The sequence below is a fragment of the Pelecanus crispus genome, chromosome 18 (genome assembly GCF_030463565.1).
Source record: "Pelecanus crispus isolate bPelCri1 chromosome 18, bPelCri1.pri, whole genome shotgun sequence".
Taxonomy (NCBI): Eukaryota; Metazoa; Chordata; class Aves; order Pelecaniformes; family Pelecanidae; genus Pelecanus; species Pelecanus crispus.
The window spans coordinates 3,488,814-3,514,349 of record NC_134660.1 but is presented as its reverse complement, the minus strand read 5'-3'; the positions used below and the strand labels follow the sequence as shown (position 1 = coordinate 3,514,349).

The 25,536-nt window shown below is 62.2% G+C and overlaps 3 protein-coding genes across 4 annotated transcripts; 2 read left to right on the top strand and 1 right to left on the bottom strand.

Moving 5' to 3' along the window:
* The first annotated feature begins 988 nt into the window (after nucleotides 1-988).
* Nucleotides 989-7,939, top strand: PLEKHH3 (pleckstrin homology, MyTH4 and FERM domain containing H3). The gene is made up of 12 exons (XM_075722874.1): nucleotides 989-1,138; nucleotides 3,600-3,655; nucleotides 4,341-4,429; nucleotides 4,621-4,815; nucleotides 5,007-5,164; nucleotides 5,320-5,443; nucleotides 5,636-5,933; nucleotides 6,042-6,249; nucleotides 6,487-6,623; nucleotides 6,740-6,860; nucleotides 6,954-7,667; nucleotides 7,757-7,939. The coding sequence occupies exons 1-12, from the start codon at nucleotides 989-991 to the stop codon at nucleotides 7,937-7,939; spliced, it is 2,433 nt and encodes an 810-aa protein (XP_075578989.1).
* Nucleotides 7,940-9,622: 1,683 nt separating this feature from the next.
* Nucleotides 9,623-17,649, bottom strand: TUBG1 (tubulin gamma 1). Of its 2 annotated transcripts, none has more exons than XM_075722616.1 (11): nucleotides 17,586-17,649; nucleotides 17,138-17,250; nucleotides 16,355-16,522; nucleotides 16,019-16,114; nucleotides 14,735-14,814; nucleotides 14,001-14,127; nucleotides 13,109-13,195; nucleotides 12,703-12,852; nucleotides 11,251-11,403; nucleotides 10,780-10,941; nucleotides 9,623-10,340 (listed from the first exon to the last, which is right to left on the bottom strand). In XM_075722616.1, the coding sequence occupies exons 1-11, from the start codon at nucleotides 17,632-17,634 to the stop codon at nucleotides 10,143-10,145; spliced, it is 1,383 nt and encodes a 460-aa protein (XP_075578731.1). In that variant the 5' UTR covers nucleotides 17,635-17,649; the 3' UTR covers nucleotides 9,623-10,142. The 2 variants fall into 2 exon arrangements, with proteins under 2 accessions (XP_075578731.1, XP_075578732.1); XM_075722617.1 differs by having other exon boundaries at nucleotides 16,046-16,114.
* A 292-nt stretch (nucleotides 17,650-17,941) lies between these two features.
* On the top strand, nucleotides 17,942-25,295 carry RETREG3 (reticulophagy regulator family member 3). Its single transcript, XM_075723119.1, has 9 exons — nucleotides 17,942-18,123; nucleotides 19,104-19,210; nucleotides 20,447-20,477; nucleotides 21,585-21,711; nucleotides 22,411-22,495; nucleotides 22,920-23,057; nucleotides 23,557-23,636; nucleotides 24,000-24,132; nucleotides 24,664-25,295. Exons 1-9 carry the CDS (start codon nucleotides 17,942-17,944, stop codon nucleotides 25,095-25,097), a joined length of 1,317 nt encoding a protein of 438 aa, XP_075579234.1. The 3' UTR covers nucleotides 25,098-25,295.
* Nucleotides 25,296-25,536: the final 241 nt, after the last annotated feature.

Below are 25,536 nucleotides of genomic sequence, written 5' to 3'. Positions count from 1 at the left end.
CCGGGGCTCAGTCCCCGGCACAGGCCCGGCACTGGCTGCGTGGGAGGAGAGCTGGCAGCCGGCGCTTCCTGTGTGCACATCCCGGCACCACGGGCTCCCAGAGACGGTGTTGACCCAAGAGCTGTAGCAAAGCCAGAGCCGCAGGCTGATGTGCTTAACCCCTTCTGGGGCTCCAGGAGAGGGGCCAGGGCCTGGGTGCTGCCACGGCACCCATGGCTCGAGGGTGCCACAGACCCTCTGCCACCGGGTAGCGCCCAGGGCCGAGCTGAGCTGCACCGCTTCGCTGCGGCACCAGGTGTGACCCTGCCGAGAGCCCCTTCCCCAGTGCCACGAGGGCCGGTGGGACAGGCCTGCCCGAGCACGGTGCCCTCCTGGCCACGCCGGCAGCCGGTGGTGCTGCCCGCCGGCACGTGGCTCCGGTGCACGGCTCGGCACCGTACCGGGCTGAGCCGCCTTCCCGGGACGGGCGTTGGTGCTGCGGCGTGGAGGGGCTGGGGCGGCACATGGCGCCGGTGCCGCGGGGCAGCTCGACGCCAGGGCCGGTGAAACGCCGGGGCCACCGGGACCAGAGCGCTCGGCCCAGCCCGGGGCCTGCGGCCGGTGCCTGCGGGCTGCACGGGGTGCCGGTGCCGGTGCCGGTGCCGGTGTCGGTGCCCACGCCGGGTGCAGCCCGGTGCACCGCACCGGGGGTGGCTCCGGGAGCACCGGCCCTGCCGCAGCCCGGCCGTGCGGCGCCCCCGGCGCTCCCCCCGTTAGGCGCGCGCCCCCGCCCGGCAGATGACGCAAGCGGCGGCCCCGCCGCCCCGGGCTCGCTGGCTCCGCCCCGGGCCGCGCGCGGCGATTGGCGGGGGCCGGTGACGCGCCCGGCCCGGCCCGCCCGGGGCGGCGGCGGCGGCGGCGGGGCCGGTCCCGGCGGCGGCGGCGGCCGGTGCGCGGCGCGGGCGGGCGGGCCGGTCCCGTCGCGGTCCCGTCCGGTGCCGGCGGGGCGATGCCGTTCCCGGGCGGGCTGTGGTGGCTGCTGTGCTGCCGGCAGGGCTTCACGCTGCTGCGGCGGGACTACGGCGAGGCGGACCGGGAGGCGGACGGCGAGGCCGAGGAGGAGGAGGCGTCCTTCGAGCTCCGCGCCCAGGGAGACCAGGTGGGGCCGGCACCGGCACCGGGACGGGCAGCGGAGCCGCGGCTGGGCACGGCGCGGCGGGACCGGCGGTGCGCGGCTCCTGCGCCCGGCTCTGCCCGGCTCTGCTCGGCGCGGCCCTCCGGCACCGGCCCCCGCGTTCGGCCGCGCTGCCCCGGCCCCCTCCCGGTCCCCGCCGCCCCGGCGAGCGCGGCCGTCGCCTGCCCGGGCACGTCCCCGCCGGTCCCGCCGCCCCGGCTGCCCTTGGCGCGTCCCCGCCGCCGGCCGGGGGGTCCCCGCGGGGCGCGGGGGGGTTCGGCCCGACGGGTGCGGGGGAGCCGCTGGCCCGGGGCAGCCTCCGGGTGGGTGCTGGGGGTCCCGGAGCCCGCGGGGCAGAGCCGAGGGGTGCAGGGGCCTGCGGGGGCCGCTGCCGGCTGGATCCCGGCGTGGGGCTCCCGGCGTGGGGCTCCCGGCGTGGGGCTCCCGGCGTGGGGCTCCCGCTGGTGCCGCGGTGGCAGGACCTGGGTGCCCGCTGGGTGCTGGGGTGCAGCCGAAGCCGGGGTGCCGCCAGGCCGGCCGGGCAGTAGAGCCGCCAGCGGAGCTGGGTGCTGCCCTGCCTGCGCTGCCCTGCCCTTGCCTGCTCCTCGGGGCAGGAGCCGTGGGGCTGGCGGTGCCGGATCCTGCACCGGGGCCATACCTGCTCTGTGCTGCTGCCGAGGTCAGGCTGGCCGGGGTGCAGAGGGTCCCCGCGGGACGGGTTCCTCGGTAGCAGCCATGGCTCTGCACAGACCTGCCGGAGCAGGCCGGGGCTGTTCCTGGCACAACGCTCCCCAGGAGCACGTGCCAGGCGCGGGGAGCAGGCCTGGATCTCCCCGCTCCGGGTGCTTCCTCTGTTTAGGGAAGCAGAGCGGCGGAAACCGGCGCTTCCTCCAGCCGGGCTGCATGGGAGACGGCTGATAGCGTGGGACGGCGGGGGGAACCCCGGCTCCCATGGGTTCGTCCTGTCCTTTCTGGCTGCCTCCTGCACCCAGAGCCACGGGGCCATGTCCCTGCCCGGAGGGGACATGGGAGGTGGTGACAGCCTGGTCCTGCTTGCTGCAGCCCCTCTGCCCCTGTCCACCATGGGGTCTGCAGCATGGCCCTGCTGCCGCCGGGCTGTCCTGGCTGCGCCAGGCTGGGGGCAGCCATGGGCCTCCCCTGCCAGCCATCCCACGGGTCCCCTTCCCCGGCAGTGCCAGCCCCGCGGGATGACAGGCAGCAGGGACAGCAGCAGGGCTGGAGCCGGGCCCTCCGGGCACCGGTAGCAGTGCCAAGGGCATAGCACTGGCAGAAGCCGTTTGGGCTTCCTGCATCCCATGGGCCACGCTGGCTCCGGAGGTCTGGGCTGGCATGGGCAGCCGTGACGCCAGCTCCCTGGGGAGCCCTTCGCCGTGGCCGGGGGGTCCTTGGAAACCCGCAGCACCGGCCGCCCCTTCCTGGGAGCGTGGGAGCAGCTGCCCCGGCCCTGCCGCCGTGGCTCCTCTCCCGTTTATTTATATCCCTGAGAAGGAGCCGGCCGCCGCCGCCTCCTCCTGCAGGCCGTGGCTGAGGAGCTGGGCACTGTCTGCGTGCCCGTAGCTGTGCGGGAGCGCGTGGAGCCCTCCCCGACAGCAGCCTCGGCAGCAGGACGGTTGCTGGAGGAGCTGGCCCCGTGCACGGGCACCGGCACTGCGCAACAGGTGCCCTTAATGCCACGGGTCAGTGGCGCCCGGCCCTGCCCCGCGACGCAGCCGTACCTGCAGCGGCTCCCCCCCTCCCCAGCGCTATTTTTAGCAGCCGTCTCTTTTTCTTTGGTGTTTTGTGGCACGCTCTGGCCTGTCGCGCCTCCGGCTGCCCTGTTGGGCTGCAGCTGGCGGGAGTGCCCGCGCATCTCCTGGGGCAGCATCCGCCGGCACTGCCGCGTCCCCACACCCCGCTCTGCTGGGGCGCCCAGCCCAAGCCGGTGCCTGCCCGTGCCTGGGCCCTGCCTCGTGTCCTGGCACGTGTGCCGGGGTCATCACGTGAGCAGCACCGTCCATGTCAAGTTGTGCTGCGCGAGAAGGAACCGGCCCCCGTCCCGCTGCGGGGCCAGGGACTTCCCTGTGCCGCGTCCCACCGCCGCGGGCAGGAAGTCAGCAGCCCCATTACAATGGGACTTTGTGCCGTAAGCGTATTACTCAGCACTGACCTTGTGCAATTCTGCACGGTATTCAGCCTGCCGGGTCAGCTGAGGATACACGGCCAGCGCGCCCGGCAGCTGCCCCCGCGCCCCCGGGGTGCCCCAGCTGCAGCCCTGGCTCCTGCCGCGGCCGTGGGGGGCACCGGGGCTCCCTGCACCGTGGCAGCAGGACGCGAGCCTGTCCCTCTGGGCCTGTAGCTGGGCTGGCGAGGAGGCGAGCAGTCACTGGGGGGACGTTTGGGGGTGCCAGGTGGTGACCGTGGGGCTGAGACGTCTCCTTCTCCCCAGGGGTCTCTGGAGGTGAGCCTCAACCAGCCCATCTGCGGCAGCAGCGGCTCGGAGCGGTGAGTGACCCCCAGCCTGCCAGGCATCCGGTCGCGTCCCTCGCGTGGTGCTGCGGGTGGGGGCCTGGCATGCCGTGGGAGGATGCACCGGTGGCGGTGTGCACCGTACCACCCTGCCCATAGGGCCGGCACCGCGCCATGCCGGTCTATCGGCTAGAGCAGAGGACAGCAGAGCCGGGACTGCTGCTCTCTGTCCCCATCCCTGGTGCATCCTCAGGCACGTCTCCATCCCTCTGCCATGGCGGATGGCTTGGCAGCCGCAGGCTTAGCCGACGGGGGCCGTGCGTGGCTCCTCCTGTGCCAGGAGGCTCTGCCGGGCTGGGAGGCTCTGCCGGCCCATGTCCACCGGTGGAGGCCGTGCCCCGGGGCAGCGTGTGCCCGGGGAGATGGGGTGCTGGGACACAGGGGCCTGCTCGCTCCCTGTCCTCCTAGTGCTGACGCTGCTGCCAACATTCCTTCCTGGTTGTTCATTTTCCGAATTCCTTGGCAGGGCTGTGACTGCAAACAGCTTATTTTTAGCCAGGGTCATCTGCACCCGATGGCTCTGCCGCGTTCCCACCGTGGGGTTGTGGGGTGCCCCGAGCCTCTCGGGACCCGGCTCACCCCAGTCCCCAGGCTGGCTCCTTGCTCGGGGGCCATGGGAGGCACCTGCGGGCACCTGGGCTCAGCCCCGTGTTGTCCCCAGGTCCCTGCTCGTTGCGGAGGAGATGCGCAGCCTCATCGTAGAGAAGGGCCCAGGGCCAGTGGAGGATGACCCTGACGCTCTCGTGAAAGGTGGGCACAGCCGGGCTGGGGCACGGGGGCCTCTGCCTCCGGAGTAGCTGGGGCTGGCAGGATCATGCCCTGACTGTGGCTGGATCCTGTCCCAGAGGGGCTGGGCTGGTGCTGGGCAGACCCTGCCCTGTGCCGGAGAGCCGGTGGGGCAGAGGGTGCCGGCGGCGGGGGCTGAGGCTTCCCCTTCCCAGGCTGGCTGCAGCGGGAGGTGCGGGGCAGCATGAAGCCCCACTGGATCCGGCCTCGGAAGTACTGGTTCGTGCTGACGCCTGACTCCCTGGACTACTACAGCAGCAACGAGAAGGGGGCCCGGCGGCTGGGCTCCCTCGTGCTCACCAGCCTCTGCTCCGTGCTCTGGCCCGACAAGCAGACCTACAAGGAGACGGGTAAGGGTCCTGCACCCCTTGGTCGGGCTGCGCCTTTGCGGCCCCTCGTGCCCTGCGTTGCCCTGGGGGGCCTCTGTTGCCCAGAGGAGGGGCGATGCCGAGCCCTGGGGCGTTGAGCCGGCCCGGCTGGGGTGGGAGCACTTGGGGCGAGGGTGATGGTGGGCAGCGGGTGAGCTGTCTGTCCCTTGCAGGCTACTGGAGCGTGACGGTGTTTGGCAGGAAGCATTGCTACCGCCTCTACACGGAGCATCTGAACGAGGCCGTGCACTGGGTGTGCGCGGTGCAGAAGGTCATCGACAGCAAAGCACCCGTCCAGACGCCCACCCAGCTGCTCATGCGCGACGTCGAGGTGAGCCTGTGGCACGTGGCTGCCTGCACCTGCAGCCGTCAGCAGGGCTGGGACAGGTCGGGGCCTCACGTGCCCTGGGGTGGCAGTGGGGGCTTGTGCCAGGTGCTCCGCCAGGCAATCCCTCTGCAGCTGCTGCCATCGCTTTGCCCTCCCAGGAGCACTGCGGCAGCCCCGAGGTCCTGGAGCAGATCTACCGCTGCAATCCAATACTGCGCTACACCAGCAGCCCCCTCTACGCTCCCCTGCTGCCCTTCCCCTACGGCAGCCTGGACCAAAGCGGTGAGGGGCGGGCAGGGGTCCTGCGCCCCAGGCTGGCGGGAGCGATGGCGGGGCAGGGCTGGGCGCTGCGCGGGGCGGGCAGGTGCTGGGTTGGGTTCTGTCCGGCCCCGGGTGCGGGTACGGCGCCCGGCTGCTGGCGTGGGGGGGACGCGGGGAAGCCCCATGGCTGTTAACCCCCATCCCGTCCCGCAGCCCCTGGCCCCCGCAGCTACACCACGCTGCGCGATGAGGCCGTGAAGCTCTTCAACTCGCTGCAGCAGCTGGAGTTGGAGCGGGACCCGGTGCCGCTGATGCAGGGCATCCTGCAGACCTGCCTGGACCTGCCGCCGCTGGTGGATGAGATCTACTGCCAGCTGGTGAAGCAGACCACGGAGCCGCCGGCGCCGGGCGGGCAGGGCGACCTGCACTACTGGCAGCTGCTCACCTGCATGAGCTGCACCTTCCTGCCCTCCCTGCCCGTCCTGCGCTTCCTGCGCTTCCACCTGGACAGGCGAGTGCCGGCGGAGCCGCCGGGCACCCGCTGCGGGCAGGGAGCTCACCGGCTGCGGGGGCCCCCGTCGGGTCAGTGCTACTGTGACCCTCCTGGTGTCTCTTGCAGGACGGAGAGCCGGTTCCCCGCCTCGGAGATGGCCAAGTATGCCTGCTTCATCCGGGAGGCCCTGGGGAAGACGAAGGGGCGGGAGTGCGTGCCCTCCCTGGAGGAGATCCTGGTGCTGATGCGGCGGCAGGAGATGATCTGCACCGTGCACTGCCCGGGTGCGCCCGCCTGCAGCGTGGCCATCAGCTCCCACACCACGGCCGAGGAGGTGAGGGGCCGCGTGCGCACCAGGCAGGGGGCTCGGGACGTTTTGGCACGCGGGGCTGGGTGGGCGGTGTGCCATGGGAGGCGAGGGGCTCCTGTGGGTCTCCCAGCTGAGCCGCAGTGGAGAGTGGCCGGGGGTCGCTTGCCTTTGCCCGCCATGACCTGTCTGTGTCCCTTTGCAGCCCTGAGCACCGCGGCCAGGGACGCGCAGTCACCGTGGGTTGCCTTTGTCTCGCCCCAGGTGGCCCAGGAGCTGGTGTCACGCCTGGGGCTGTCCCAGAGCCCCAACCTCTTTGCGCTCTACGAGCAGTCCCGGCGGCGGGAGCAGCCCGTGGGCAGTGCCACGCTGCTGGCCGATGTCCTCACCAGGTTTGAAAAGTAAATATCCCACTCTGCTGCCTACAGGGGAGAGGGGCCGGGGGGACCACGGCCGGGAGGGGACGGTGTGGGGACGCCTCGCCCCACACTGATGGGGCTGGTCCCTTCTGCCACAGCCTGGCTGGGGAGGATCGGGAGCAGGACCCGCCGTGCCGGCTCTGTTTCAAGCACTACGGCTTCCTGGACACGGACAATGTCCCACGTGACAGCCTGGAGTTCGCCCTCCTCTTCGAGCAGGTGAGAGCCATACCGGGGTGGCCGTGCCGTGCCACGCCGGGGTGGCCGTGCCTTGGTGGCCGTGCTGTGCCAGCTCACCGCGCCCTCCCGCAGGCGCACGAGATGGTGCTGCGGGGCTACGTGCCCACGTCGGAGGAGACGCTGCAGACACTGGCGGCACTGCGCCTGCAGAGCCTCAACAGCGACTTCTCCACCCACGCCCCCTTCCCGCGCCTGGAAGAGCTCTTCCCGCCCCACGTGCTGCACGCCCGCCTGCCGCCCCCCCGCCGCCGGGCCCCCACCAAGTGCCGGGGGGCCCGGCTGCGCGCGGGGCTGCTGGCCGGCGGGCTCTGGGGCCAAGCGCTGGCCAAGCAGCGGGCGGAACGGGACCAGCGCCTGCGGGGCCGCTTGCGGGAGGAGGGGGCCAGCACCATGGCCGCCATCGTGGAGAAGTGGAAGCTGCTGCAGGGCATGGGCCGGCCGGAGGCCATGGCCGCCTACGTGGCGCTGGTGCGGGAGTGGCCTGGCTTCGGCTCCACGCTCTTCGACGTCGACCTGCGCGCGGTGAGGCCCCGGTGGGGTGCGGGCGGTGGGCAGCCCTGGCAGCGGGCGGCCCTGACACCCCTCTCCCTGCAGAGCCCGGTGGGGGCCGGGCCGCAGCGGCTGTGGCTGGGCATCGGGGCCAAGGCCGTCTCGCTCTACAAGCCGGGGGAGCCCGAGCCCTTGGACAGCTTCTGCTATGGCCGCATCTCCTCCTTCGGCGCCTCTGACAGCAGCACCTTCCGCCTCTCCGTGGAGGACCGGGACCTGCTCTTCGAGACCTCCCAGGTATGGGGCAGCCATACCTCCATCCCTCCGTCCCCCCGCGGGCTGCTGGGTGCCCCGGGCTGACCCAGCGTGTCCCCTCTGCCCCGCAGGTGGATGAGATCGCCCAGCTCCTCAACACATACCTCGCCTCTGCGGGCGCCCGGCAGCCACCCCGGCCCCCGGAGCCAGCCACCAGCCCCCCTGCCTTGGACCCCGCCGTGCTGCCCCAGGAGCTCTGCCCCATGGCCGGGCCCTGGCAGCACCGGCCGCCGGTGGGCTCCTTCCACAGCTAGGCTGGTGCAGTGCTCCCGACGGGAGGGCAGCCGGCCCGGCAGTGAGCGGCAGGTCTGTGCTGGTCCCCAGCTGCTCCCCAGAGCAGGGGGATAGGGGCTCGTGGTCCCCACGCCGCCGTTGCCTTTCTGGTTATTTCCTTAATTTATTTCGAGACGCCTGTGCCCCCGTCTCCCAGCACTTTCCCTGGCGGGCAGCGGGGCCTCCGTGCTGCGGTCCCCTGTGCTGCCCCCAGGCCTGTCTCCATCCCCTGTTCCCCTCTACCCCGGTGCCTTCGCCTCCAGCACTCGTGCTGCCTGGCAGCTCTGCCCGCGCCCCGGCTCTTGCCACCCCGGGCGCTTTGCCCAGAGCAGGGGAAGCGGGGGCCGGGCAGCGGTGCTGTGCCATCGTCTGTCTGTCCGTCCGCTGAACCCACCCCTCCTGGAAAGCTGCAGGCGGCTTTTGCCCGAGCCGCCTCGGGGACCAGCGGGCTCCTCCTGACCGAGTGGCCGGGCCCTGCCGCTTCGCGGTGGCCCCGTGGCGGGGCTCGTGGCGCAGGGGTGGCTGGCGGGGCAGTGGCTGGTACGGCTGGGGCTTGGCCCCTCAATGTTGCCTCTGTAAAGTTTGTCAGTTCTGTCATGGGGGTGGGGGGGGGGGGGGTGGGGAGTTGTTTGTTTTTCTAAATAAATGCACAAAGGAAAGGCTGGGCCTCCCGTCCCGGAGCTCGGGCCCACGGTGGGAGGCAGGGACGGTCTGATCCCCGGGGCAGTGAGTGCAGCGGGGCCTGGGACAGGCAGCGGCGGCGGGGAGGAGCGGCACAGCGTGTCCTTGGGGGCAGGGACCGCCATCCCTCCGGCCAGGCTGCTCGCTCTGCCCTTTGGCATTTCATCAACAGCGCTGGCTCCGCTTCCAGCTCCCCGGCACCCCCTGGCACTGGCCGCCCCGGGTGGGGGGGAACTGCCCTGGCAGCGGGCGCCTCTGCGGGGCCGCTGCCAAAGAGGGCGTGGGAGCCCGGTGCTGCCATGGCGGGTGGGTATTTTTAGCCTGCTGCTCCGTGCCACAGGGTCAGAGGAAAAGGATAATTCTCACCTTGGGCTGCCTGGGCTTGGGCTGGCGCCAACGCCGCCCCACACTCCCATCCCTCGCAGCCTGACTCATACCAGGGAGGACCAGAGCGGCCGAGTCCATCCATCCCATCATCCATCCCAGCCACATCGACACTGGCTGTCCCGGAGCCTGCAGTGGGTGCATCCTTCCCGGCAGCCCTGTCCCCTGCCTCAGATGCAGAGTGGTGAAGGCACCCCCAGCCCCCTGCACGGGGCCTCGCCCTGGTGAAACATTAACGCAGGCACCGCATGCTCTGCGGGCAGGGCAGGCAGGGCGGTGCCAGCTCCTGTCGCTGGTCAGCTGTGCCGGCAGGTCCTTCCAGACTTTCTGGCTCTGCCGCAGTAGTCGCCCAGCGCCAGCCGGGCCCAGACAGCGTGCTGCCGGCTGGCTCCCAGCCAGGGGAGGGCTGGCCCCGTGCATCACTGGGACGTGCAAGGTGAGCAGCGGCCCCAGTTCAGCGCTCCCACCGAGTTGGGACACGGTCGGGGCTGCGGCTGCGCAGCAGGGCCGGCCAGCTGGGCAAGGCGAGCGCTGGCCCTGGCAGCGTCTGCAGCTGCTTCCCTGCCCGGCTGCTGGCACCAGGAGCTGTGCAGACAGTGTCAGTGCAGGAACAGCCTTTATTAAAGCAAAATAACCTACAAAAATATAGATACAGCCTGTGCCCCAGGCCTGATCTGGCGAAGGAGGAACAAGGCTCCTGCCCAGGGCAAGGACTAGCTCAGCCACACCGAGCCTTTGGCCACAGGGGTCTCGTGCACCCAACTCTTTGGGCCAGGCCTGTTCCAAGCCCCCGGATTCACTCTCATCCTCCTCCGAGTGAGTGTTCCTCCCACGGGCGGAGGTTCCCTACCAGCGCAGCGCGCAGCTACCCCAGTCCCGTCCTGGGCCAGGGCACATGGTGGAGCGGAGGCTGTCCCCCGCCAAGGGTCTTCAGGGGCAGTGCTGCTCCCTGCAGAGCTGCTTCCGCTGAGGAGCACAGCGTGCGTGCGTGCAGCCGGTGTGATGACTCCACCGCGGCCGGGCAGCGCTGAGGGGTGCTAAACGTGGGCACGGCAGAGACAAGCCCTGCCGGCGTGCATGGAGGTGGCTGTGGGACCCTCCCGTCCCCTGGCAGGGCACTCACTGCTCCTGCGTGCCCCAGGAGATGTAGTCAGGGCGTGTGGCCGCGTGGTACTCGTCGATCAGCTGCTGCACGATCTCCCGGGAGTTGTCCAGCTCGTCGAAGTTGTCCTTGAAGATGTCCTCCTTGCGGAACTGCTCCAGGAAGGCCTCCCGCTTGCGCAGCTTGTCGTACTGCCGGCACGTCCGCTCAAACAGCTGGAAAGCAGTGCAGCGGGTCAGAGCTCCCTGGGGATCCCACGGGGCAGCGGGGGGGGCCCCGACCTCCTCAGGCTGCTGCCCAGGAGGAGGCAGGCAGGCAGCCCCAGGCTGGCAGGGCAGTAGCTGCTACCCTGCACCCAGCGAGCACTCAGGATCAGCTCGTGCTTCCGAGGCTGCCTTTGGCCGGGAAGAGGGAGTCCTGCTGCAGCCTGCTCCTGGGAGAGCAGCACTGGGGGTGCAGCAGCGCTAACGGGACCCCAGAGCAGACCTGAGCCCTGCTGTGCCCCAACTGGGAGCTACCCGCCCTCCCCTCATCTGCAAGCCCTGCAGTGGCTTTGTGAAAGCCCCAGAGAAGACGCTTTTGCAACTGAAAGGACAGCAGTGCTGCAGCTGTGGGGCCCTGGCGCTGCCTGCGGTGTAGAGAAAAGGCACTCACCGAGGAAATGTTGGTGTGGTTTGCCATCATGAGGCCGCTGACACGGTGCGCGGATGGCAGGTAGGGAGACTTGCGGGACAAAGCCACCTGGATGCTGGCAGGACCCCAGGGGATGAAGTTGGCCAGCTTCCTCTCCCGGATCCGCTGCAGGCTCTTGTGAACCTGGCAGGATGAGAGCAGCAAGGGTGATGGGCAAAGCAGCCTGGTCCCAGCAGACCCAGGAGCTGCTCCTCGCACGACATATGGTCTCAGGAAGGTGGATTTCAGCAAACAGCAGGAGGGAGGCTCCTCACAGCAAGGGACTAGTGGCCTTTCCACAAGGCCAGGGCCCACACAGGAGCAACTTGGAGCCAGTTCTCAGGCACCGCTGCCCTTCACCCCAGGGTCCCCGCAGAGGAAGATGGTGACCGTGCCTTTCCCTGGCAGGCTGTGCCATTTTCATCAGCGTCTGAAACGGCCATGGGAGCTCACCTGCGTAGGATCCACCTCCCCCTGGATGATGTTGAGGATGGCGATGTAGCAGTGGTTGGTCTGCCTGTCTCGCCCTGTAGACACCATCACGTTTTTAGGCTGCAGCAATCTTCTCATCACGTCCAGGACTGTGGTTTTCCTCACGCTAGCCACCTGCAAATGCCAGACAGGGGTCAGAGGAAGCGGGCGTGCTGCTCCCTTGCCCTCCCACTGCCCTGCACACGCACACAGGAGCGGAGGGCAGCTGGACAGAGAAGCCCTCACCACGGGGATGCAACCACGTGCAAAGCCACATGCAGGACAGGGAAATCCCAAAATCACACAACAGGCACAGCCAGGCTGAGAACCAGAGCGTTGGCGGAGGCTCCAACACAAGTGCCCCCCTGGCAGCGCAGCAGGGGCTGGGGCGAAGCTCAGCCGAGACCAGTGACAGGGACATGTTTCGGGTTGTTGCTGTCAAACTTCTGTCCTGTTCCACTGCCAAGGCAAGGAGCAGGGCTGGAGGACAGCAGAGGGGTCGTTCCCTGCTGCAGCCCCTCCCCACCTCGCCCCGCACTGAGCCCACGGGCAGACCGGGCTTTGTCCCCAAGGGCTGTCACGGGCTTTGCCCAGCTGCTGCCTGCCAAGGGGGCCGCAGCCAGGGCCGGCACCCGAAGGAGTGCCCGTAGCAAGGACAGCTCGGCAGCGTGGCAGCCCCGCTCCAGGCACTGAGCTGCTGGCTGAGCCCTCCCCACACTCCTCCCTGGGAGGACAGATCACACACTCAATACCCTTTTCAGAGCCAGCAGTTTTTCAGATTTGCTTCTCTGAGCAACATCCTGAGGAAATGCACATAACGAGAGGAGAACAGCAGCTGTTAGCTCCCAGCAAAACTGAGACGCGGCCAACGCAGGTGAGCGCCTCAAAACAGAACTGCTCCAGTCTCACTGGGGGGGCTGAGGGGGCACTGGCTGGGGATGAGCTAAAGGCAAGCAGTAGTGTTCAATGCAGCTGAGGGGTGGCAATTCCCTCTCAGAACACAGATCAAGCCCCAGGAAGGGGCTGATGCCTGAAGCCCACGATCAGTCTTGGCATGACAATGATCAAAAACCAAAAGGGCCTGGGCCAGTGGCCCACCGGGGTGGCAAGACTGGCAGGGCCGCTTTGCTGGGCTCGCTCTGACAGTTTCTAAGGGCGGCTTTTGCCCGATCAGATACTGTCAGCCCTCCCATAGCTGCTGCAGCCATCCTGATGCATGCAGCAGGTAGCCCAGCACAAGCATGATTGTCTGCTCACGTCTGATTCATATCACACGCAGCTGTCATGTGGTGCGGGCACACGGGCCTGGGATTTGGAACATGCAGTTACAGCTCACACCAAGACCGTGGGACCGACGGATGTTAGTTATAAGGTGAGTGTGGCAGCTCCTCCTGCCCTCGGGGAAGGGGAGGAGTGCCTGGCGGGCTGCCTTACCGACTGGTCGGTGGTGAGTGGCGTGTACCCCGTCATGAGGAAGTGCAGCCGGGGGGTGGGGATCAGCGAGGCAATCAGCCCAATGAGGTCGTTGTTCATGTACCCGGGATACCTGAGCGTGGTGGTGCTGGCGGACATGATGGTGGAGACCTGGGGGAGAGGATGGGGTCAGCATCCGCGTCACCATGTTGGTCGCAGAGCAGGTTCAAAACCTGCTTCACGCAGCCGTGCCAGGGGAAGCTGGAGCGAGCACCCGCAGAGGCCGCCCCTGGGAAGGGCAGAGGACCCTCGTTCACGGCTCCAGGCTGCCCACCATCGCACCCAGCCCACGGAGCAGGTTCAGACCGAATCGAAGACAGTGGGGAAGCCCCATGCCGGCTTTTCCAGAGAGAAGAGCCCTTCTCACCAGCTGGTTGATCTGAGAGAACGACGGATTCTGGATATGCAGCCGGTCTGTCGCAATCCGATTCAAGGCTGTGTTGTCCAGAACTACCTGCAAGAGAAAAAACCCAACTCTGTGAAGAGCCTTGGAGGCAGCCTGAGGAAGGGCAGCCCTGGCCACATGTCCCAGGGCACCGGATTGCCCAGCACAGGCCCCGAGTGCCACAGCCTGGCGGAGCCCTCTGCGGCAGGTGGCAGACACTTGAAACCACAAGCTGACTCATCTGTGGAGCGTAACCGACACTGTCAATGGAAGCTCTTCCCTCCCGTCTTGGCTGTGCTCCCCAGCGCTCTCCCAAAGAGCACTGCCTCTGGGCCAACACCTCGCAGCAACCTTCAGCCCCGGCAGCTCTGGCGCAGCTGCTCTTGCCCTGCCACAGGCAGAGATAAGCTGGGAGGGACAAGCAGCATCTTGCTTAGGACCTGACCGAAGGCCCTGGTGCAGGCTGAAGATGCTGCCTGGCTGGGGCTTGTGGGTGCTGAAAGCAATGCTGGAATCGAGTTCAAGGAAAAAGCCGCAGCGCAGCTACGCAGAGGAAGCACAGCCAGTCCTTGCTGCCATGGGAAGAATCTGCTGGATCCCGGAGGCAGAAATGCCAAGCCGGACAGCTCAGCAGGGGTTAGCGCAGAACCCTTGTCCCTGGAGCCACCACATCTGCTCAGTCCTTCTGGACAGGGGTGTTCTCGTTGCTGCGCCTGGGGCTTCGCAGGCAGGCACATCGCACGCTGCTGCAGCACTCACCCCACACAGCTACGGCACTTGCCCCAGGAAAAGCTGCGCGTTTGAGCGGCCGGGGACAGGGCTGCCATGCAGGAGCTGGCTGCACTGCTGGCCTGACACGCAGCAGGACTCTTACCACGCAGTCTGCGTTCTGAGTCAGCCTCTTCAGCGTTAGCAGAGAGTTGTATGGCTGGACTACAACATCGCTCATCTCATCCTGGTTTGGGAAAACCGAGTAGGTCTCCACCAGCTTCTTGGGATACCTGGTGAGAAAGCCCAGCCATCTCAAGGGTTAACACCACCAAGCCAGCACTCTCTCCTCCCACAAGCTCCCTTTGCAGTCTCCAGGGCTCAGGACAGCAGTGAGTCACCAGTGCTGCATGCCAGAGTCGGCTCCCAGAGAGCGAGAGAATTTGTCCCAGCAGTGCCTACCCTAGCAGTACAGGAGCAGGCTGCCAGACAGAGCTACAGGCAAGGCTGAGCCATCCGCAGGCTGATTAAGCAGCTGCTTACAAGCCTTTTCAAGAGGCTGCAAGCTGAAACAGGCAGGGATGGCAGCTCAGAGCCCACAGCTCGAGCCTCCCACCCTCCCCTGCACAGTCAGGGTGTCGGAAGGCAGCTGCCTGGTAAGAATGGCTGAGGGAAGGCAGAGTTTGGACAGCATGAGTCCAGTTTCAGAGCCTCTGAAGTCCCCAGGCATATCAGGAGCCATTCCTTCCCCAGGCAGCGTGCCAGGGATTGCACAAGAAAGTGTTTGGGTGGGGGCGGTGGCTCTGAGTCAGCGCTCGCTCTCCAGCTCCGGGCTCTGGCAGGGTGCCCAGGCTGGGCCAGACTCTGCCGTGAGGGAAGGGGACAAGGCTGAACGCTCACCTGTCATTCAGTCTCTCCAGGAGGTACGAGCCCAGCCCGGAGCCCGTTCCACCAGCAATGGAGTGGCAAAGCACAAACCCCTGGAAGGAAGCAGAACGCAGGCAGCTCAAGGTCCAGCTCAGCCCCAGGAGCAGGCAGAGCAAAGCACACTGTGCCACCGCCGCCGCCTCCAGCAGAGACTCGCCAGCCAGGGCAAGAACTCCCCCTGTGACAACTGAGAGCACGGAGCCGACGCCTGCGGACAGAGCGGAGGTTAGCCCTGGCTCCTCCAGACCACAGCGACAGCCACGTGCTCATCAGGCCACTTCTGCCAGAGTGGGTGGAATCCACGTCTGCACACACCACAAAGTGCAACTGCTGCTCAGGAGCAGATTCCTCCCACCCCAGAACAGACTTCAGAATAGCTCCAACGTCACCTTCGGGGTCCAGTCAGTCATACAAAACGGAGGTACACGTTCTCAACCCTTTCCCCGGGCCCTCCATGCCATTCCCCTCCTTCTAGAGTGCCTGAGGCCAAACTCCCTCTACCTGACCTCAGGGCAGCTCCCACCTGCTGCAGGTCCCACAATGGGCTCTTCGATCTTCTGCCAACTGATTTTGCGATGACATTTTCCCATCCCCTGTTGCCATGTGACAGCCTGACACAAACACCAGGGAGCCCTGTCTGTCTACGCACAGGATACGGGTTTACGTGGACGGCGGCCAAGGTCCTGCCAGAGGCACATGGCAAAGCAGCCGAAGAGCTGTCGGTACCCCTGGTGCCCCTTTAACACGGCTGCAGAGAAAATGAAGCTGCAGCTGCCTGTGCTCATTGCGTGCATTTCAAAACACTCAGCAACTCTGGGTCTAAACACCTTCCTGCTGGGCAGCAGGTGCCTTGTTGCAGCACAGCCCTCCCTACGCACGAGGGCCTTTGCTGGAGGACAAGCAGTGTGCGTCCTGCTTCTGCTGACGCGGGGGAGAGGCAAGGGAGGGAGGCGGAACAAGGAAAGGAAAAAGCACCATAATGCCTGGAACTCTTCCTGCGGACTGTATCCTGCAGGAAGTGCCCAAGGCAAGCAGTATTTGCAGCAGAAAAATGCCCCACTGAGCATACAGTAAGATTTCTGGAGAAGTCTGGCAGATGTAGTAGTGATGGGAAAGACCTCCCTTTCCCTAGTTCCCCTCTCTACGTGTTCTCTGCTTGGCACCCAGAAGCAAGTTGAGGAAGTCTGCGTACACCGAAGGGCTGAGCTCAACCTTATAAAACAGCAGCCTGGCTCTGAAGACACCAAGCAGCGCAACTGGATCCAAATCCTCTGGTTTACTTACTTCCAAACTGTCACTCCCATCAGCCTCTCTGTCGATTATGTCAAAAATATCTTCATGGATTTTTTCTCCCTGCAAGAGAGACCAGACCAGGATTTGTTCCTTTCCCACAGAAAATGGAGAAGAGCTCCTCAATCCTGTTGTGAAGCCAAGTCAGATTGGCAATGTGACCCTGCACCCAGGGTGCCACAAAGTGTCAGGCATCAAATCATGAGGTATTTTTTAGAAACTGTGTACTGGAGAAAGCCACGATAAAGCCTCACACCTAACGAGCTGACCTGTGTTTGCACCCAGGAGCACTGGAGCTGTTACCTGTGAGAAGCCACTGGCCCAGTTGTTCCCAGCTCCCCCTCCGTGCTCAGACAGGTAGATGTTTTCTGGGTTGTAGAGGTTGGCGTAAGGGGAGTTCAGGATGGAGTGGATAACTCGGGGCTCCAGGTCGAGCAGCACGGCTCGCGGGATGTAGTGCTCGTCGTCTGCCTTTAACAAGGAGCAGTAAGATCATGATGCAGTCGCAGCTCAGCGCCGCTTCTTACTGCAAGAGAAACTGCAAGTGCGTGTGCCACCCCCTGGCTGTGGGAGAGCACGGCACAGCCAGTATCTGACAGGGAAGAGGAGGAAGGGAAAACTTGTTATGTACGGCCTGTCCGTAATGCAGCATCTTTCCGCGCCCCAGAGAATATCCCGAATGCTGGGCAGGTGGAGGGGGGGTGGCTCTCCCCCAACGGGCTCGTGCTCACAGCGGTTACGTAAGGTGGTATCTATGGCAGCCTCAGCCTCGCGTTTCTGCCTCCACAACACATCCATTTCTAGAAACCGGAGTGCAGACAGGAGCCCTGGCAGCGTGCTGCCTAGCAGGAGTGCTTGGCTGAGGCTGCCACTCAAACCAGCCCGGGGTCAGCGTCAGCCCACCAGCCCCTGAACAGGGGGGGCTGCTGGAGAGCTGCAGCAGTCACAGGCAGCCCTGCCTGCACTCATCCGGGCATGGATCAACCTGGCGACGAGGGAAGGCGCACCCCACAGCACAGCGTGCCCGCTCCACGTCCCAGAGCAGGCAGGGACCAGCCCCCGGGCAGGGGCAGCGCCCGGCAGTACCTGGTAGAAGAAGACATCCTTGCGGTCGGTGCCCTCGGTGGCGAACTCTTCCACGATGCCCTCGGGGCTGATGCCGTGCTCGGCGCAGAGCTGCTTCCAGAACTCGAACCCAACTGGGGGGGGGGACACACGGTCAGCAGGGCCGGGAAGGGCTGGGGCCGGTACCTCGGGCCGGGGCGGGGCAGGGCCGGGGCCGGTCCCCCACACCGGGGTGGGCAGGGCCGGGGCCGGTCCCCCGGGCCGGGGCAGGGCAGAGCCCGGAGCATCCCCGGTCCGTCAGGCCCCGCCCCCGCGTCAGGCCCCGCCCCGGTCCATAAGGCCCCGCCCCCGCACCAGGCCCCGCCCCCGCGTCAGGCCCCGCCCTCGCCCCCCACAGCATCCCGGCCCCGCCCGGGGCGCGCTCCCCCGGCCCCAGCCCTGCCGCCGCCCGCCCCGGGCGCCCACTCACTCTGGTTGCCGCACTGGCCCAGCTGCAGGGTGATGATCTCCCGCGGCATCGCGGCCGAGGCTCCGCTCCGCTGGGCTCCGCTCCTCCGCCCGCCTCCCAGCTGCCCCGCCGCGTCTCCCGCCCGGCGCCAACGGCACTGCGCCTGCGCGCGGCGCACTTCCGGGAGAGCGCCGCTCTTCCCCCCGCCCCTCGCGGCGCCCTGGAAACGCGCATGCGCACTAGTAAACGGCGGCGGCCGCGCCTGCGCCAAGATGGCGGCGCCCAGCGTGGCTCCGCTTCCGGCGGCGGGGGCCGCCATATCGGCGGCGGCCGCGCGCGCGCGCGGGACGGCCGGATGTTGATGCCGTGAGGGAGCCATGGCGGCGGCGCGGCCCGGCGGGCCCGGCGAGCGGCAGCGGCGGGTGCAGGCGCTGAGCGCGGCGCTGCGGGGCCGCCTGGGGCCCTACGAGCCGCTGCTGAGCGCCGCGCAGGCCGCGCTGGTGTGGGAGCGGCCGGGCCGCAGCGCGCTGTGGTGGGTGGCGGCGCACGGCCTCTTCTGGTGAGCGGGCGGCGGCCGGGGGCGGCGGCGGGGCCCGGGCCGCGGCTGGCGGGGAGGCGGGAGGCGGGCCGGGGCGCAGGCAGCCCCGGAGGGGCCCGGGCCCGCTCCCCCGCGGGGGCGCCCGGGCTGCGGAGCGGTCCCTGCGTCGGAAGGCGTGTCCCGCCGAGGCCCCGTACTGCGGCGGAGGGGCCGCGGGTGCGCGCAGCCCCGGGCCGGCTCCCCCGCGGCTGCTCGGTAGCGCGGGAGCCGTCGGAACGCCGGGGGCTGCGGGGGGTTTTGTTTTCTCCCCGTGGCAGTGGGTCTCGAGTGGGGGCAGGCGGCGAAGGCCGGCGCTCGGAGGGCTCTGGCGACCGGGCGCCCTGGCTGCTGGCCCCTCTGCAGCCGCCGGGCACGCTTGTGGCTCCCTCCTACCCCTTCTCCCAGGACCTGCTGAGCAAGTGCTCCGGGGAGGAGCGCTCCCTCCGCTTCGTGCGAAACAGCCGGGTCCCCCCACGCTGGCTGAGAACAGTTTGTGGCTGGAGGTAGAACCCGAGTGGCTACCCTAAGAGCTTGAGTCCGTGGCCTGTTTCAGCAGACAAGAAAGAACCTGCTGTCTGCTTCAGCTCTGGCCCTCTCAGCATGTTTTCCCTGCTGCCTGAAAGCATAAAACTAATTAGCAAACCCCAGACTGTCCTGTGAACAGTGGAGGAAGGGCAGCAGGTTCTGCTCGCCTCTGACGGGTGAGCTGTAAAGCAGGGCTGTCATGCTAGAAATAACACGAGCAGATAAGGGTCCCTAAAGCGGCCTGACAGCAGCTGCCTAATAAGCTCCCTGCCAAGCAGCTTGGGCAGGCTGGATGCTGACTGATAAGCACTCGCTCACTCTTCTCTGGCTCTAACTGTTACTGACTGACTGATTTGTTTTGCATTAGTTTGTGTTATCCCTTTTGTGTGTGTCACGCAGATCTGGTCGGTACCGATTTGTTTGTTTCTTCCCTGTAGGTTTTTTGCTCTGACTTCTCTTCGCTTGCTGTTCCTGGTTGCATTTACCCTTATAGTAGTAGTTTGTCTAGATCAGTGGAAGAACAAAATCTGGCCTGAAATTGGAGGTAAGTTGCGACATTTGAGTTGATACCGGCAGATGAAGCACTGGTTTTAGCCCTTGAGGTATATAGGCTCTGCTCTGCCTGGAGTTAAGCAGTTAAAAACCTGGAGTTTTTGCTTTGTGAGTCTAGAAGCAGGCAAGAACACTGTAGGCATGTTCTTCCTGGAGCTGGAAAATCCTAACCTATATACACATAAAAAGAGCTTTTCACGCTTGTGACGCTGGCATTTGTCCCATAATCTTGAAACATCTGGTGTACATGAACTAGTGCAGGTTTTGAAGCAGTGATTCACATTCTGAGCGCTCAGTACAAGAGCAAGAAATTGAAGCATACATGGAATACGTCTGGATTTTTCCTCAGAATCTGTAATAAACCAGCTTCATGTTTTAGGACAAAGATCAGTCCCAGCCTTGCTGTTGAGTAGAGATTTCTTTGAAAGGAGAGACATCTTAACAGCTGTTAATGAAGTTAGTTTAAAGCTTTCAGTAAACAAAGCAGTTCTGTCTATCATTTGTGATATTAATATACTCATGAATACTACCATTCTTAGCAGCTCAGGATTTCATTGGCTTTGCATGGACAGGTTGGTTCTGAAGCAGCGTGTATGGTTTGCATGCTCTCAGAGGTGGTTCCCTAACTAACTAGCAAGGACAACTCCCGGCTTTCTGCTTCAACTTGTGTTCTCTGTAGTTCTTGGGAAGACATTAAAGCTTTCCTCAGTTTCTAGCAGTAGCTTGGCTCAGGCTTTGTAGCAGAAGTGATGAGGAAGTGTCCGTCTAGCTCCCTCATAACCTTGATTTCAATTTGTTGGGATAACTGGTACATCCCCGGATCACTTTTCAAATCCCAGCCTGGGTGAGAAAGTATTAAAAGACTTAAATTTCTGATGCCCCTCAGTAAGCAAGCTTTTCTTCCTTCACCATCTGGGTGTGCACAGGGGAAGGGAGGGAGATGAAAGTGGTATTTTTTGCTAATACCCGTCACTGTAACGAGAGCAGCTTTCCAGACAACATCCAACAAATATTGAGGAGCAACAAGGAGACTCTCTTGCAGTCTTGTACTGTCACACGTACACGTTCAAAATGTGTTACGGAGTGATGCGTCTCCAGTTCTTAATTACAGTTAATGTCTTTCCCAGGTATTCCCCAGCTCATTAAAGCTTTACTTAAATTCCAAGAGCTAAGCATTCTCATGGCAAATTCCTTGCAACTAATGCAGTGTCTGTTCTTAATATTTTAGTGGCAAGACCTGACGAATTAGACAATGAGAGGTAGGAAATTAATTGAATCCTGTGGTGTTTGGTACTTTGCTGTGATACCGTGTAATTATTACCTGCACGTGTTTGCAATGTTGGCTCTTGTGAGCGAGGAAGGACGGGGGAGAAGGGAGCTACTTAGTGGAGGGAGGATGGAGCCCTGGGCTCTGTCAGGCCATTGTGACAAGTTTTTGACTTGCCCAAGCCATTATATTGTACTTAATCCTTGCCTCATACTGACCTCCAGTAATGCTTGCTTGAGTGCTGTAAAACTTCCCTGCCACTTCCCCCCTGCACCCTTAAGTTAGAGGTGCTGCCTTAAAAGCAATTCCTTTTGTATGGGCTTCCAGTAGCAGGAAAAGAACACTTTTTTTTGAAGTAATGAAGTCTTCTGGGACTCCATAGGGAATATTTAACAGGCTTGTCCCAGAAGTTGTTACTGCATATTTATGGTCTGACTGGAGCGTTAATAATGGGTTGAGAAATGTTGGGGTGTAGTCTTATTAATAACACCTTCCTCTCTCTGGGCACACCTTTCTGCCTGCCTGTGCTGCCAAGCCACGCTGGATGCTCAGCTCCTGATTAAATCACTTGAGCTGTTGCCAAATTACTTTTTTTTTTTTCTTTTTTGCAAGAGGTCCAGAAGTACAAAAGGAATTGCTCTTCCTAACCTTCAAGTACTTGTGACTAGCAGTTAAGAAGCACTAATAGAATTTGCCAAAGACAATGCCTCTGAAAGTAAGGTACAAGGCTGCTTGTAAACCTCGTGCTGAGTTCTTGGGGGTTGCAGCTGACCAGATAAATGCAGAAAAAGCAAACGGATTTGCTTCTGCACTGCCCTTTCGCTCCAGTAGCATGGAAACTAGTCTAAGCCAAAAGACTGAATGATTGAAATTACTGCTCCTTAGCTGCTATGGGAGAACTGGGAAACTTGTAGAACAGTACGTAGAAATGCTGCTTTTGGCAAGGTGATGTTCTGAAAAGCAGGCTGACCCTCATCTCTAGAGCCCAGCAGCTGGGGGAGAAGAGAAGGTGGTACTGAGACAAGTGTTTGTAACAAGTGACTTCTGCACTGACGTCGATGCAGTAATATCGGTTCCCGAATTCTTCCCTTCACTGCAGCTGGGGATACGTTCACCCTCGGCTGCTCGGAGTGCCAGAACTCTGTCACCATTTGGCTGAAGGATGGGTGGCTGGGACCAACTTCTTAAGTAATCTCTTCATTTTCAAGAGGGAAAACCCTGGAAAGGTAAGAATGTACAGACCTCAGCAAATAAAATGTTTGGTGTGGAGACTCTGCTGACCGCTAGTATCCTTTTGTGGTGGCATCCAGCGTTGGCTGAATGCATTCAGACATGGGAGGTCTCCCACAACAACGTGGCTATTAAGTGGTGGAGAGGAATAGAAAGCACAGGCAGAAAAATCAGGTTGTGGAGGAGGGAGGAGAAAACGAGTGCCGGCATGTTGATTGCACTGGTGAAGTGAAAATGTAGCTGTTCCTTCTGGAGGTTTCTAGCTTTTTAAAGTGTCTGTCAAACTGATCTCCCTCATTGAATTTAACAGTTTGAGAAAGTGTGTCAAGCTTTTTTTTTTTTTTTCTTCTTTTTTTGAGGCTTATGCAAAGAGGAACCTGTAACACAGTGGTACTCTCCTTGTCCTTTTCACCTCCAAGAGTTCTGTTGTCTTTAGCCTCTTACTTGCTTTTAGCATACCTGCGTTGGGAAGCTCCTCATATTCTGAGGCAGAGGCCTTGGTATGCTGCCTGTCACTCTGAAGCCAGATACCTCCTGTGTCTGTGCTAGTCCTAGAGCGGGGTAGTTGAAAGCTAGGAAGGCTTTGCTGTTGTTAGAATTCTGACTTGACCTAGAATTTGCAGAGAACAAGATGGTCAAGAACTGAGTGAATCCCCTGCTTAACCTTGGAAACTCACTGTCTCCCATGTCTTCAGTTTTGCCTTCTAGTGTGTGGAGTCTTTACTTTCCTGGCTGTCCTGGGCCGGTATATCCCTGGACTCTTGCTCTCATACCTGCTGTGTAAGTAGATCTCTGTGCCAATACAGACTTACAAGTGAAAAGGGGTAGAGATGAGTGGGATCTGAATGTCTGAGGGATGGGGCTCTTCTGCTTAAAAGGAAAGCTTGTGTGAATGGCTTTAAAATTTAAAATAATACATTCTGCCTGGAATGTGGTGGTTCTTGACCAGGACTCTAAGGTCTCTGGTCCAGAGAGAACATGTTTGAGTGCTTAGTAACTATAGATCTGAGCACTAATAGGTCGGTCTCTCAATTTTGTTAAATTGGCAGAAGTGATTGCACCAATTCTAACTGCCTCCCGCATCATTGCCTTCAGTACTCAGATCTTGCATACTGTGTGTGTTCTACTGCTTCACAAAATGGGCAAGATGTTTGCCAAGCAGCATCCTGAACAAATTTCTAATCAGCATTCCCACTTACCTCAGTGCTCTTCATCCTGCTGTGGCCCCTTGCTGTGTACCACAGACTGGGGCACCGCATGTACATGAAGCTGGAGCCAGCTCTGCAGCGGCTGGATTTCAGCGTTCGAGGCTACATGATATCAAAGCAGCGGGAGAAGCAACGTAAGTTTCTGTGCTGTGTTTCTGACCCTTGGTACCTGAAACAGCCTGTGAATCGAGCGCCTGGTCATGGAGTGGGATAGGGCTGCATGTGTGGCATGGCAGTCACTCCAGTGCCCTTGGCAAATACTTGCAACGGCTTTGGGAAGGAAGTGAGGCAGCTCTGCCTCCACAGGCACCTTCCAGTTAGCAGATGCTGTAAGCTCTTCATGGTGCTGAGCCGCTCCATTTCTCAGCTGCCAGAACTGTCTGTTCCATATTGCAGTTGCGCTGAAAAAAAGAGGAAGGACTCGGTGCAAAGTAGCTGCTAAACATGTTCATCTCGGCAAAAGATCTGCAGCAGCCCAAGTCAGAAATGATCACGTTGCTCTGCTGTGGAACAAAGCATGCTGTGTTATGTCCAAGCTTGCCAGTTTAGGGTTTTTCTGCTCGGCATAAGGCTGGTCCTGTACAGACCCCTGTCCTAGCAGCAATAATAAGCTTTGACTCTGGTTTCTGGCAGTGCGTCGCCGATCCCTTAATCAGGAGGCTGAGGATGATGGGAGCGATAGCGAAGAGGAGCTTGCCGCATTCTGTCCCAAGGTAATGAAGCATCTCTGAAATAGAAGAGCTCAGCTGAGTAGAACAAACTCGCTGCATTGCGTGGACATGCAGCGCGTGGCCCTGTATCCAGCACGTTGTAGCTGAGTTGTGGTGGAAAATCAGATGAGGATATTCTCCTTTTAGAGAGGTCTTTCCTATTCTGTCTCACTCAAAGATGTCCTGTGCTGCTTGTACCAACTGCAGTCTCCTAGACTGGGCAGTAAAGTGTGAAATGAGCCTCAGATACCAGTCTCCCATGAGGACTGGATTTAACTGGTGGCCACTGGATCGTGTGTTTTGTCTTGAGGCACAGGAATCAGCTTTCCAGTATTGATGTTTTCGATGTTCTCTCCTATTTCAAAGCTGGATGACTCTGTGGTCGCCAAGGAACTGACCATCTCTGACTCAGAGCATTCAGATGCTGAGGTTTCCTACACTGAAAATGGGATATTTAACCTTTCAAGGGGCCAGACTCCCCTGACAGAAGGATCAGAAGGTGAGAAGAAATGGGCAGTTTCTGGAAGGTGTGGAATGCTGAGCGGGTGCTGGTGTGGTGGGTGGGAGGGAGGATGCATTCATTGCCTTCTGTCCTTGAGGTCTAGCTGTTTGATGTCTGTCTTGCTGGCTAAGATGAGATGCAACTACCTGTTTTTTCAGAACTGAGCTTCCTTCTTAATTCCTGTGGTGCTTTAGTAGAGCAATGACAGCCGCTTTTCAAAGGCAGATCCAGCTCTGCCAGTCTCTGGCTGTAGGGATACAGGTAGCAGTGCAAAGTTTGGGAGGGGGGTGCTTTCCTCTGGCAGAAGGTGTCTGGTTCAGCATCTGCATTCCTTGGGAGTGAACTGGGAGGTCAGCAGGCGTCCTGAATAGCTCTGTGAGGGGGAGATGAAAGAGCGTTTGGTCTGGGAGATGACAAGGGACAGTCTGTCCTGGGGAGGTAATGGCCCAGCTTTTGTGTGCTGTGCTGCCCTTGCCTGCAGGCTGTTTGGCGTGTACCGCGTATTTAAAGCACTTTCTCCTCTTCTAGACCTCGATGGTCACAGTGACCCAGAAGAATCTTTTGCCAGGGATCTCCCTGACTTCCCTTCCATAAACCCGGAAGCAACGGGCATAGATGATGAAGACGACACCAGCATTGGGATCCCAAGTCTGGCTTACCGCCCACAAGTAACAGAAGATCTGCATCTCCCTTACGACCAGGAAGAATCTGGCGCAATGCCATCTGTACAGAATCTTACTAACAACATAGCCGGCTTTGTCACCAGAGGGATGATACAGCTTGCGCTGTCAGGAGCCCCTCAGCCAGGCTCCTCACACAGCAGCAATCCCCAGAGAGGTGCAAAGACTTATCTTAGAACAGCTAGCTCGGACTTGGACACTGATGCAGAAGGGGATGACTTTGAACTGCTGGATCAGTCTGAGCTGAACCAGCTGGATCCTGCCGGCTCACGGGGCCAGTAAGCAATCCCACCACTTCCCTCTGGTTTTCTATTGTGCATCGTGGAGGGGAATCCTGGAAGGAAAAGCCTTGCACAGTTATCTAGATCGTCTCCTGTTGAGTATGAGTGACGTGACAGCCAGTCCTGGCTAGGAACACCACTGTGACTTGTGACTCTGTAGCCTCGCTTGGATTTTAAAGTAAACTACACTGGTAATTCATAGGGAAAAGACGTTGATGTGATAGCTCCACAATCACCCATGTGTTGCCCTGCACTGTCTGCCAGGATGCTGCTTGCTCCGAACTTCCTCACCCAAGACAATAAATCTGGTGTCTGCAGCTCTAGAGACTACCAGCCAGACTGACTTAGCATCGCCAAGGACAATCTCGAAGCCTTGACAAACCTTCCGGGGCTGGTGCATAACCAGGTGAATGGGATTGGTTTCCCCTCAGACTTAGTGT

Excerpts from the sequence above, each read along its gene's own strand:
- PLEKHH3 (XM_075722874.1), top strand. The coding sequence starts at position 989 with ATGCCGTTCCCGGGCGGGCTGTGGTGGCTGCTGTGCTGCCGGCAGGGC. Across the intron at positions 4,816-5,006 it reads GCAGACCTACAAGGAGACGG|GCTACTGGAGCGTGACGGTG; the intron begins GTAAGGGTCCTG and ends TGTCCCTTGCAG. Across the intron at positions 6,624-6,739 it reads GTCCTCACCAGGTTTGAAAA|CCTGGCTGGGGAGGATCGGG; the intron begins GTAAATATCCCA and ends CTTCTGCCACAG.
- TUBG1 (XM_075722616.1), bottom strand. The coding sequence starts at position 17,634 with ATGCCGCGGGAGATCATCACCCTGCAGCTGGGCCAGTGCGGCAACCAG. Across the intron at positions 14,815-16,018 it reads AACCAGAGGATTTGGATCCA|GGGTTTGTGCTTTGCCACTC; the intron begins GTTGCGCTGCTT and ends GCTTCCTTCCAG. Across the intron at positions 10,942-11,250 it reads GGGAGGTGGATCCTACGCAG|GTTCACAAGAGCCTGCAGCG; the intron begins GTGAGCTCCCAT and ends TCATCCTGCCAG.
- RETREG3 (XM_075723119.1), top strand. The coding sequence starts at position 17,942 with ATGGCGGCGGCGCGGCCCGGCGGGCCCGGCGAGCGGCAGCGGCGGGTG. Across the intron at positions 18,124-19,103 it reads GCGGCGCACGGCCTCTTCTG|GTTTTTTGCTCTGACTTCTC; the intron begins GTGAGCGGGCGG and ends TCTTCCCTGTAG. Across the intron at positions 22,496-22,919 it reads CTTGCTCTCATACCTGCTGT|TGCTCTTCATCCTGCTGTGG; the intron begins GTAAGTAGATCT and ends CACTTACCTCAG.